Raw genomic sequence first — 13,711 nt, forward strand, 5'->3', positions numbered from 1 at the left:
CCACTGGATCAGGAACCCACCGTGCACGAGGTGCCGTTGCAGATTGTGCAGCCTCCAACCGAGTCATCGGAGACTCCGAAGCACAAGATGAGGAGGACAGTGGTCCCGACCTCGCTTCCCCGCCGTTCTCCATGCTTCCCTCGCCGCTCTCCTCGTCTGAACGGCGGCGGTAGCTATGTTTAGAGTAAGCTTCCCCACTCCTCATCTTCCTACTGCTCGTGCTTACATCGTGGTGATACTGATCGTAATAGCTCAGAGAGGGAATGCTATATGGCATTTTAATCTCAATGAATTGCATGAATATTTGAGTACATGGATTTGGAGGATGATTATGATGTATGTGAACCCTAGGCATCATATGAACCCTAGGAAAAATTAGTAATGTTCTAGTGGTAGACACTGAAATATTTCGGTACACACCGGTAGGCACTGAAATATTTGGGTACTGCCCTAGGCAAAATTTGTAATGTTGTAGTGGTGGACACTGAAATATTTTGGTACACACCGGTAGGCACTGAAATATTTCGGTACTGCCCTAAGCAAAATTTGTAATGTTGTAGTGGTGGACACTGAAATATTTTGGTACACACCAGTAGGCACTGAAATATTTCGGTACTGCCCTAGGCAAAATTTGTAATGTTGTAGTGGTAGACACTGAAATATTTCGGTACACACCGGTAGGCAATGAAATATTTTGTTACTACAATTTCAGTACACACCGATGCACACTGAATTATTTTAGTACTGCAGTTTCAGTACACACCGGTACACACTGAAATATTTCAGTACTGCAAATTCTATACAAAGTTGGCATTTTGTCATTTATTTGTGAATTAATCCATGCATCATATGTCCTAACTTTGTACATGAGTTTGGGTCAATTTCATGTCTATTTATTGTTAAAATTATTGTCATGCCATGAAACACAAGACAAGTCACTGACCCAAGCTTGCAAAGATGCCATATCAATGTTGCCGATATGAATATGCATGTTTTCACCAAGTGTTGTGTCTGAATTAGAACTGAGCATTTTTTCTTGATGGTATCCATGGATCTAGAACTCCTATGAATTTGCTCATGTTGGATGTTTTGTTCTCCATCATTTGTTCTAGCATTCCGTGCGATTAGATGCCATGACAAGACCCCTGGCAAATTTATTTTCTTGCCTCCAACATCCCAGGTGTGTTTTGCAGGAAAAAACCTGGAGTTCACCAGGCTGGCTGAAGTTGTGAGGCTGGGAGGCTGATGGTGCTGCTACTGGCTGATCCTTCTTCTTTCAGCTTTTGTTCGTCCTTTCTCAAGCCGTTGGACCAGGGCTACTTCCCTATGTACTGTTAATGTATTAAGTAGTTCCTTCGAATTTGTAGTATTAGTTAGTTTGAATGTGGAAGTACCTTAATTTTTAGGAACGAAATGTTGCTTTGTATGACCAAGGGTTTGATACCTTAATCTTTGGATAATTAATTATGTGAACTGTTGGATGTGGCGTTGTGACGCCCCCGATTTGACCGTGTGATGACTAAAGTCGGGTCGGCTCGTAGGAGTACCCGCAAGTGGCTCTTTGTGGCGGAGCGACAGGGCAGGTTGAGACCGCCTAGGTGAGAGGTGGGCCTGGCCCTGGTCGACGTTCGCGGTTACTTAACACGCTTAATGAGATCTTGGTATTTGATCTGAGTCTGGCCATTTGGTCTATACGCACTAGCCATCTACGCGGGAGTAGTTATGGGTATCCCGGCGTCGTGGTATCAGCTGAAGCCTTCGTGACGTCAGCGACTGAGTGGCGCGCGCCGTGTTGGACCGCTTTGACGTAACCGCCGTGATCGTGTGGGTTGCTAGGTCTGCTCGCGGCCGCGTTCGCAACGTGCAGGTGTGCATAGGGCGATGGGCCCAGACCCCTGCGCGCATAGGGTTAGACCGGCGTGTTGACCTCTCGGTTGAGCCTAGGTGGGGCTGCGACGTGTTGATCTTACGAGGCCGGGCATGACCCAGAAAAGTGTGTCCGGCCAAATGGGATCGAGCGTGTTGGGTTATGTGGTGCACTCCTGCAGGGAAGTTTATCTATTCGAATAGCCGTGTCCCTCGGTAAAAGGACGACCCGGAGTTGTACCTTGACCTTATGACAACTAGAACCGGGTACTGAATAAAATACACCCTTCCAAGTGCCAGATACAACCCGGTGATCGCTCTCTAACAGGGCGACGAGGAGGGGATCGCCGGGTAGGATTATGCTATGCGATGCTACTTGGAGGACTTCAATCTACTCTCTTCTACATGTGCAAGATGGAGATTACCAGAAGCGTAGTCTTCGACAGGGCTAGCTATCCCCCTTTTATTCTGGCATTCTGCAGTTCAGTCCACTGATATGCCCCTTTACACATATACCCATGCATATGTAGTGTAGCTCCTTGCTTGCGAGTACTTTGGATGAGTACTCACGGTTGCTTCTCTCCCTCTTTTCCCCTTTTCCTTTCTATCTGGTTGTCGCAACCAGATGCTGGAGTCCAGGAGCCAGACGCCACCGTTGACGACGACTCCTACGATACTGGAGGTGCCTACTACTACGTGCAGGCCGCTGACGACGACCAGGAGTAGTTAGGAGGATCCCAGGCAGGAGGCCTGCGCCTCGTTCGATCTGTATCCCTGTTTGTGCTAGCCTTCTTAAGGCAAACTTGTTTAACTTATGTCTGTACTCAGATATTGTTGCTTCCGCTGACTCGTCTGTGATCGAGCACTTGTATTCGAGCCCTCGAGGCCCCTGGCTTGTATTATGATGCTTGTATGACTTATTTATGTTTTAGAGTTGTGTTGTGATATCTTCCTGTGAGTCCCTGACCTTGATCGTACACATTTGCGTGCATGATTAGTGTACGGTCAAATCGGGGGCGTCACAGGCGCACAACGAAACGCCTCTACCATTGATACTAGTTCAACATGTCGGTCCAATTAGAGACCAACCACTACCATATAGAACAGTTAGCATTTCATACAACAACCTGGCACGTACAAAATATCACACGGTGGAATATCCAGCGAGTAGACCACTAAATACCGAAAACATCACAACATGTCAGAAGTGTTTTAAGCATTTTATCGTTGCAAAAACCTTAGAAAATCCATACAAATGCCGACAACCTTAGCAAACTAGTCATGATTGCTTTTCATGTTGATACAAAGATGTAGAAAAATATTGGGTCCGTTTACAACCTTAGCAAACTTGCTTCTCATGTTTACATCACGGCCGCTGGGTGAAGGAGGAGAAAAGCCCACCTACCTAACATGAGTTTTCTCACACACCACGGCCTGCATACGACTACAAACCCAGTGATATGAGCCACGATGCAGGCCCGTGGGTGGTTACAGAATGGAACACCAACAGCACGAGCCCCACGACCCCCACGATCACGATAACGACGAGCGCCTCCCTCACGCGACGAACCGCCTCCCCCAGAACTCAAAAAGGCACCTTCTCCTCCATTCCTCCCTCATTATGCGAACCACGTCCATCTACTCCACAAACTACAACCACCGTCTCTGTCTCAAAACCGCCGTCGCTGGAGAAGGGCAATGGCGGAGGAGCCGTCTACCAAGCGTCACTGTGGCAAGATGTCCGACCAGAGCATCAAGGAAGAGCAGAGCATCAAGGAAGACGACGTTCAGGTCCCCGGTGAGAAGCGCGACTACACCACCAAACTTGACAAGGTGGAACTCCACGACAAAGAGACGCTGGAGGTCGTCTGCACCAGCAATCCAGACACTACCGACGAAATGCTCACGAGGCTCTTCATGAAAGCCGTCGGCATGTATCCTAGATTCGTCGGCGTTGATGTGGAGTATACCAGGGATGACGAACCTCCGCAGTTCGCAGCAGTTCTGCAGTTATGCGTGGATGAACTCTGCCTGGTCTACCACATCGCTGCGGCCACAAAATGGTGAGCCATCCTACTCATATACCCTAGTTTCTCAACTACATGTACTAGTGTAGATTGTGAAGTGGACGCACTAGTGTGGTTTCTCAAGTACATGCACTGGCATAGATTTTTACCCTGATGCACTGGATTAGTATCTTAAAATCTTGCACCAGATTAATCACCAAACTTGATATACTAGTGTAGTTTCTGATCTTGATGCATTAGTGTTGTGTCTACCGCTGTGGATGCATTAGTGTTATTTTCTGAAGTTGATGCACTGGACTAGATGTATTAGTGTTGTGTCTACTAGTGTAGTTTCTGATATACTAGTGTAGTTTCTGATATTGATGCATTAGTGTTGTGTCTACCGGTGTGGATGCACTGGACTAGATGTATTAAAAGTTGTTTCTGAAGTTGATGTAGTGAAGTAGTTTGCTATAGTGTTATTTTCAACTGTATGATCCAAAAAGAGAAATAACATCATGTACGTCATGCATTCATCACTCGTATTGTTTGGTTCTAGCACTAGCATTGTCACACTTTGCCACAATTTTTTGCCAAGTTTGCCTAAGGTTAGTTCATCAAAATGAGGGCCACAAGTTGGCAAGCCTAAGGGAATCTTGCCACACTTTTTGTGTGTATGCCATGTGGGACCCAAGTGTGGCTTGCCTAAGGTGTGGCTTGAACCAAACACACACCTAAGTTGGTCAAACCTGCCTAACCTTAGGTGTGGCAATCTTTGGCAAACTTAGTCACAAACCAAGCAACTCCTAAATCTTCAAAATTACTACTAATCTTCAATATGTCTCTCCCCTTGAAGGCCCAAGCGCCTCAAGAGCTTCCTCCAGGAGAAGAAGTTGTTCACCTTTGCCGGTTTCAGCATTCATAATGACAAACAGATGCTGAAGATGTCTGGTTTGGAGATCAACCCCGAAAAGTACATCGACATTCAGAAAAACTATAGAGTTCCATATGCCGGCAGAAAGAAGCAGTACGACTCCTTGGCTGATGTTGCAGCCAGCGTCATCCACCCATTTTACCAAAACATGAAGAAGAAGATCAACAGGACCGAAGACCATAAACTGTGGGGGATCAGCCCGCTGCCAGACTACCTCATCGAGTACGCAGCGAAGGATGCGTACGCCACCTACAAGGCTTGGAAGATAATAGACAACATCAAATCAGGTGTGGAAATTTCAGAAGCACAGGAGGCTGACCCCTACTACCACTGCCACTACGCGGCATGAAGAGAGATCAAAGTCTGCCTTCAAGTTGCTAGCGCAGTGTCCTTTTATGATATCTATGTTTCTTTGTTGTTCGGTGTGTCTGAACTTATGTCCTATGGTGTGTCTGAACTTATGCTGTGCGGTGGTTGATCTGCCGTTTATCTTAAGAGTTTGCTGCTACTCTGGTTTAGTGTTCCAAGTTGTTAATACTATTTTGGTGATGCATGATAAGCCTTGTACAATGCTTGATGCGTACGGTGGTGCTTAGAAAAATAAACAGGGTTTTCTGAAGCACCGGTGCCTATTTCTACAGGAGAGACGCCTAGTTAAGCGTCTACCCTGTACAAATAAGCACCTGTGCTTAAGAAAAGCTTCGTATTTTGTTTATGCATTATTTCAAATTCATAGTAGCTTGTGAATGGAACTTTGTGGCAGCCAGCCTCTACCATTGATACTAGTTCAACATGTCGGTCCAATTAGGCCTTGTACAATGCAGGGTGCTTAGGAGAGGTGCTTAGAGAAATAAACCAGGTTTTCCTTAAGCACCGGTGCTTATTTGTACAAGGTAGACGCTTAACTAGGCGTCTCTCCTGTAGAAATAGGCACTAGTGCTTCAGAAAAAACCGCTTTATTTTTCTAAGCACATCCCTAAGCACCTTGCATTGTACAAGGTCTTAGAGACCAGCCTCTACCATATATAACAGTTACCATGTCACACTACAGTCTATAAAACATCACATAGTGGAATAATCATAGCTAGTAGAGCATTAGTTACCAGTTAATAATAGTTGCAATCCATCACAAGCAATAGTACCTAGATATGAGTAGATATAGGTACGGTAATACACGACAAGTACTCGCAAACAAGAGCTAACATAACAAGTTCTAAATGAGGTGGATGGTGATCATCATCCTCAAGTCATGGCGACTGGTGTTCGCAACAGTGAGTAGGATGGCCTGTCCTACCCGAAGATTCTTGCCATGAAGGAACTTCTTCCACCCTGCCCTTCTCAAGACAGTGCGACCGTCCGTGTCCACTGCATAGGCACAGCTGGTGATGGAGTCCGTTCTGGTAAGGCGTAGTCCAGCAGCCATGCCTTCTTCGTCCGGGTCCATGCCACAGCTATCAAGTAACCTCTTAGGTAATTTCTGAAAACAGTTGACATGATATATGATCATGTCACGTGCAATTATCAACAAAGCATACACTTCAAGACACATATATCATTGGATTCAACACTGAGCATATATATCATCACATCACTACACTTACGCCAAGCATCAAATTACTACAGTAATTAGGCATATCATTAGATTACTGCGTACACTAAGCATATCATCGCATATTACTACACTACATGCATGTCATAAAATTCTTCACTAAATGAATTCTAAACTAGGCCTCTCATCACAGTACTACAACATGCATATCATATGAACTACTACACTAACTAAGCATGCATATCATGTAATTACCACACTAAGTAACATACCATGATATGCCGTTTAACATTCGTCCTTGTGAGGCGGGTCACGAATGGCTTCCCTAGGTAGTCTTCACGTAGCGGAAGCATGTCCCAGAGGTTGCTGATTTCCTCGTCGCCCAGTCTGAGTCCTTGGGCATACAGGTATTCAACAAGTGGGTTCTCATCATCATCTGAATCGTCATCATCTGAATCAGCACCATCTTCCTCCTCATGAACTTTATCCTCACTATCCGGAATCAAATTTAGATAGATAACAGAAATCCTGGGCCTATCTCTTCTGAAGGAGAAGCTGATCAATTCACCCCCACTAAGACACATGCGGGCGATGAAACGATCCCAATCATCTCCTCCTATCTGGGTTATCTTTCGCCCCTTCTCGACCTGCATAGTGTATGGGCCCCCAAGAGCGTCGAAGGTCACGGTGTCTTCGATGAGCTCATTGAATGGCAATCTCACATTGCATGGTACGATCTGTGTAAGATAAAAACAAATAACAGACACAATACATTAGTGGAAATAGCAAAAAAAGAATATACTATCAGAAGGTTCATATAAATTGTTACCGCTGCAACAACAAAAGAAGGCTGGAAGTAGATGCCAAACAGCGTGGCAGTAGAAAGGCTGGTCCGGCACCGTGAGTTGTAGCGTCCGCATGGTGCTTCCTCCATTCTACACAGAACATGTTGAACTCTAAGTTGAATTGTACATAGTACAATACAAAGATCATACATATAATAAATCATAGTGATAACCTATACTGGCAATGGCCAATCAATCTATTTACTATCATCTACGTAATAAAGCAATGCCAATGACAATGGCAATGCCCGTCTCATCTAAACCTGGGAATAGTTCGGCATCCAAACTAAAACCAGTCCAATCCACGGCACACATCAAAACCAAACCAATCCAGATATTTTCATTTAGAATCTAGACCAAAACCGAACTATACATGCTCGTCATCCAACCCAGTCCAAACCGTTTTCAACTTTTGGATTGAATCCAAAGGTTCAAACCGTGGACAAAGCCATATGCGAGGGCACGTCATGAATCTAGATCAGACATGACATCGAGAGATCCGACGAGCTCCGGCCGGCAACAGCCAATCGGCTCAGATCCGCCTCCGTAGGGAGACGCGGTTGGGGAAGGGAAGAAGAGGGGAGATCTCACGTACTTGCCGGAGTTGGCGGCGGCCGCGCACCGGCAGCGAAGAGAGGGGTCGTCGGGAGATGGCGGCGGCGGCGGCGCTGGTCGAGAAGGGGAGAAAGAAAGATGTGGAGTGGTCGAGACGGGGAGAAAGAAAAATGTGGTACATGTGGTGGCGTGGTTGTGTGGATGACAAGGGGACCCACTTGTGAGACCGATAGCAATTGATGGCAAACCGCAGGAGGTGCACGACCGCGTGCACGACCGCCACGTCCCCACGTGGAATGGGGACGGCCGGGTGGGTGTGTCAAGTCAAATTGGCACCCGCGGCTTCTCGGTAACTCCAACAGGCAGGAGCAGTGCATTTCTTCCCCAAATCGGGTAGAAAACCCTCGTCCTCTCCCGAACCTAACCACCCTCTCTTCCTTCCTCACCACCTCACCACCCTCTCCTCCTTCCTCACCACCCTCCTCCCTTCCTACGCCTCCCTCCTCCTGTCTTCGACCGACGATGAAACGCGGGCGTGAAGATGCGGCATGAGCCGGAGGCAACCATCGGAGCAGAGCAGTCTGCTGCCGTGGCTGCAGCCGTGGGTTGAGCGGCTGAGTCCGCCGTAGCGGTGAAAGCTGGCGGTGCAGCGACCGTTGTGCCTGCTCCCGCTGCCATCGCAGCCGTGGAGGCACCCGTCGGCGAGCAGAAGGTCGGGGAAGATCTGGAGGAGGAGGAGATGAGAAGGCTTAAGCGCAAGGTGCATGACGAAATCGAAGAGCTCTACGAGGAGAACGCCATAAAGGAGTTCGACGTAGATTGCAGGAAGGGCAGCGACTTCGACGAGGATGCCATCGACGAGCTATCTGAGGTAGTACTCTGTTTTTTGCTCTGTTTTTTTATGACATTGGGGTTTTTCTTGTTAACTAGATGAGCATCAATTTCACTTGGGCGTGCTAGTTGTACATATGTAGGATTGTAGGGATTTAGCATAGATCTTCATGTTGGATCTGGATTTTTAAATCTGATTCCAGCAGATACTCTGTTTTTTTCATGGCATTGAGGTTTTTCTTGTTAACTAGATGAGCATCAAATTCATTAGGGCGTGCTAGTTGTACGTATGTAGGATTGTAGGGATGTAGCATAGATCTTCATGTTGGATGTGGAATTTTAAATCTGATTCACATTCTGATTCCAGCAGATACTCTGTTTTTTTTTCATGGCATTGGGGTTTGTCTTGTTAACTAGATGAGCATAAGTTTCACAAGGGATACATTAATGAAAGAAGTGGGGTAATGAACCCAAATACAAGAAAATGTTCATGGCAGGGATACATTAATGAAAAAAGTGGGTTAAACAATGGATATATGGCAGGATTCTCCATTGGCTTCCCCAGGACAGTGACAAAATGCTGCAGTTCCTGATTCATTTTAGTTTATGTAGATGAATTAATTTGCACACATGTTCATAGATGATCAGTTTGCACACATGTTCATAGATGATCCATTTGCAAATTCTGTACAGATTTCCATTTTGCAAAGGAAGTGATTGCTCCCTTAATAATTATGGGCTGACACAAAATCAAAACATTTCATGTAGCCAATTTTCCCCAGTATATTATCTAGATGATCACAGCCACATCTCTCATCAATATGAGCAGTGAGACACCCCATAGCTCCTTTACCAATTTCCTTCTGAAACTTATCAGGGTCTAACAATGTTGGAGAAGCAGTATTGCCGCTGTCAGAAAGAATAATGGTTTCTTCATTCCAGTAGATAGAACAAACCCCCCTTGTGTGAAACATGGAGGAGTATAATGAAGCCATTTTTTGATTCCAATCAGAATTACACCTGTAACAAGTATCAAATATCATTAAACCAAGCCAGTTCATGAAGTCTTTCATGTGTTAATTATGTAATACTTGTGCACTAATCTATAAATGCAACTATTCCACCGTCCATATTTATGCATGTCAATTTCTTTGGCTCAATTATGTATGTGCACATACGCCTTATTTCTAGCAAATAGATAGTTGCCATGTTACACATGTGTACTTTCAAAACATTGTAATTAAGGCAATGTACCATAATAGATTAGCTGAGTTCTTCTATGTGTACTAATTCACTAATTCACAGGAGGATGACGACGACGTGGACTACGGCATGGACAGCAGGCACAGCAAGAGCCGCTACACCCTGAGGCATCTGATTGCTGGCAAGATCAAGTACCGTTTCTTTGGCAAGATTGGGTGCCCTTTCTGTTGCAAGGTGATCGGTGGCGGCATAGATGGCATGATCCAGCATGCCTTCAGCACTGGCAATGGATATGGTAAGAACCATAAGGCCAGTACTCTGGCTAAACATGCGGCCTACGCACGCTTCCTCGAGATTGTCAAAGTCAATGAGCCCTACAACCTCCATTGAAGAAGGGAGAGAACTGATGTGCTGCTAGAGTGCTGCTGCTGCCCCAGGACCGCCGTGTCCTCTTATGTTATCTATGTTTCTTTGTTGTTCGACTCTAAAACTGATGTCCTATGGTGTGTCTGAACCTATGCCGTTTATCTCAAGAGTTTGCTGCTACTCTGGTTTAGTGTTCCAAGTTGTTAATACTATTTTGGTGATGCATGTTAAGCCTTGTACAATGCTAGATGCTTAGGGTGGTGCTTAGAAAAATAAATAGGGTTTTTCTGAAGCACCGGTGCCTATTTCTACAGGAGAGACGCCTAGTTATGCGTCTACCCTGTACAAATAAGCACCTGTGCTTAAGAAAAGCCTGGTTTATGACTATGGTAGTTATAGCTTGGCATGATTATGTTTAGTGTATAACTCAGCATGATTATAGCTTCACAAAATTAAAGCATGCAAATGATTGCCGATTCCACCTATTGCCAAATCAAGCTTTGTACTGATGATGCATTAGATATTGCTATAAGTAGAGGATGCTCATGATTGCCAAAAGTACCTATTTCCACTTTCTGATAAGAACCAAACGTGTATGAAATGATGCTAAAAGTAGAGCATGAGCATGAGCATTTATCAATTGATGATCAATTGATGCTACCTATTTGTGTTTGAATGGGCTCAATAAAGCTGGTGCTGGTTTATGCTCTCTGCGTGACCGTGATGGTAACGAAGACACTTGGTTGGCTATGGTCTTGCTGTCAAATTTAAGTTTCAGTTCTTTAAGACTCTTTGTTTTTGCTGCTTCCTCGGGATCGACTAGCTTTCTCGGGCGTCCACGTGCTCTCTTCCTTTTTGGGGAGTTGGGGGCACCACTTTTGGGGGAGTTGGGTGCACCGGTATCCTTCTGGGAGTTGGATGTGTCGGGTTCGTTGGAACCATCAGGATTGTTGACTAATTGTACGTCGTCTTCTGAACCATCAGGTAGAACTGCTTGCTGGGCATCGTACACCTCCTTCTGTATAAGAGAGAGTGCTGCGTTAGTTCTAATCATGAGACTTATGAAATAAATGATATATTCTTGATGTAGCACTAACCGTTATGGGGAACTTATATGATTCGAGACGAAGCGCGTTGCAATTTGAATGCAGTAAGGTTGTACATATTTTCCACCTGAAAATATCTATCCTTGCCTATATTTGATAACCGACACTTACGTCAGCATAGCTTTCAAGCTAAACAAAGTACAAATGTAAATTAGGCATTCAATTACCTGGTTCAAAATATCGGTCATTTCATCCCCGTTCCATGACAACATGTACTGCAGTGTCCAAACCGCACAGGAAGTCCTGCGATGTTTAGTTAAAGATCAGTAATCTTATTCGTGTAGGCAAATAATAATTTATGAGGCCATGCGTACCCATCGGTCTGTTGTGGTATGTTCTCATAGCGTTTTTTGGTCCATTCGGCAAAATTGATGTTCTTAGCTGGTGATATCAACCCATTCTTGACAGCTTCGTCGATGCAGAACTGAATCGAGTCCACCTAGGGTACGACGAGTTATACATAGGGTTACGGTACTTTGGGAGCTCATGTGCCATGCGGATCAAAAGAGGCAGCAAGAGAACACTTACAAGAGAATCTTCCTTGGTCTTCTCGCAATGATAATTCATGGAGTTCAGAGTCTGAATTTCTTTTTTGTCAAAATTAAACATCATTAGCATCCAATGGTTTTGGTGTACATCCAGTGGGACATGCACCTGCAGTAAAATTTGGGTTGGGTTGAGAACCGAAATTTGTCGTGTACAGTGTGTACATAAACTATGAAAGTGAGGAAAACATGTACCTTTCGGCGCCCTACAAATTTTTCTGCTACACGAGCTAACCATGAGGCTGCACGTCCAACAGGAACCACCCCCTTCATTTGTAACAGCTTTTCGGTTTCTTGAGGGGATATGATTGAGGTAGTATCATTCTCAATTTGGCTAATGCGAGCATATGCCATAATAACCTGCCAAATTTTCAATCATACAATAATAAGAAAGTTGTTGCAGTAATGATGTAGACTAGAGTATAATGGGCTTACATCACCATAAATGTATTTGTCGTCCAAATTTCGCTTCAGTTTTTCTGCTGTGAGGGTAATGTCTCCGATTCTAGCTATTTCAACAGGGTCGTATGTTCCGTGGATGTAAACAGCTGTCTCTATGTCCTCATCCGTGAACTTGTAATCATTACCAAAGACAGGCTTCATCGGAGTTAATTGTGGTTTCTCATTGTTTTTCGTCACATGTCTTGCACTTGGTGTAGTCGAAGTCCCTGCCGTGAATTGGCTAGCCCTAGGAGTTCCTGTCAGGGATGAATTGCACACATTGACTTGATCCTACAAAGAACAAAGGTAGTTCATCATTAGTTTGTTACTTTTAGATATTAACGTGTTGGGCCATAAAGATCACCTGCATGCCTCCTTTCTGTGACACTGATTGTCGGTTGCTTGTAAATTCGTATTTTAATTCCTGTAACAATGCAAACAATAATGAACATGAAGGAACATATTCATACAAAATACAAAATGCACAGTATGACATACATGTAGTTCCCTCCTTAAGTCTTTAATTTCGTCCTCGGCCTTCGACAACCTAGGATTAGTGCCAGTTTTAGTCTTCATGTCGATCAAGTCTTCACCTAGCGTCTGGTATTTGACATCAAATCTGTGCTCAATTTCCATTAACTTCCTGCCTACCTTCTTTTCATGATCAGCTAAGCGTGCATTCATGGCTTCAACTACCATGTCAATCTGTGTAAACAAAATAAAACCCCGTTGATAACAATAGCTAAATGAATGAGGTTCCATGACACCTATTTGTGATATTGCAAAAACAAATAGTCTTTGGAGTACATACTTGCTGGCTACTAAATTGATGTCCTTGTGATGGTGCTCGATACGAATCATGTTGATGCACATGTTCATCATTTTTTCTTGGAAAATTATTAGAATTCTCAGACGGTCGTTGAGGAGCACAAATTTCCATGATAGCCTTTTTTTATAAAATATAATGAACCATTAGTACCAAATAAAAAATCGGATATAGAAAGTTCAATTGTAGATAGGTACCAGCCCGTTATGAAGACCTCCTTTGTCGTAAGCATCGCTTCTTAAAGTAGCCGTCATTTCGTCCCATCGTGCGATCAATGGAGGGGGTCTAGAAGCATACATCAATCGGCCACTACGCATGTGCTCCCAGTACCAATACTACACAATAAATTAGTTCATCACCATACAGATATGCAACAGAACAATAATTAAAGGACATTAAGTAGTGATCTAGCACTAACCTGGAGCAGAATTAGATTTCCTTGTAGATTTACGTGATCTCGATTTCTAAACTTGTGAACGGACTTGAAGAAGTGATTAAGTGTGAAACATCCCCAGTTAAATTTCCGAAGGTTTTGAAGATCTGTAACAAGGTTGAGAAATTCCGAGTCCACATAATGTTGTGCTGTTGGTGCTAGAACAGTACCAATTGCGTACAGAATGAACCGTCTCAGGAAATCG

At 44.4% G+C, this 13,711-nt stretch overlaps 1 protein-coding gene across 1 annotated transcript; it reads left to right on the forward strand.

Annotated features, from left to right (window-relative positions):
* The first annotated feature begins 3,564 nt into the window (after positions 1-3,564).
* Positions 3,565-5,155, forward strand: LOC141021952 (uncharacterized). The gene is made up of 2 exons (XM_073497813.1): positions 3,565-3,929; positions 4,729-5,155. Exons 1-2 carry the CDS (start codon positions 3,565-3,567, stop codon positions 5,153-5,155), a joined length of 792 nt encoding a protein of 263 aa, XP_073353914.1.
* Positions 5,156-13,711: the final 8,556 nt, after the last annotated feature.

Source organism: Aegilops tauschii, chromosome 4 (genome assembly GCF_002575655.3).
Source record: "Aegilops tauschii subsp. strangulata cultivar AL8/78 chromosome 4, Aet v6.0, whole genome shotgun sequence".
In the NCBI taxonomy this organism is placed as follows: Eukaryota; Viridiplantae; Streptophyta; class Magnoliopsida; order Poales; family Poaceae; genus Aegilops; species Aegilops tauschii.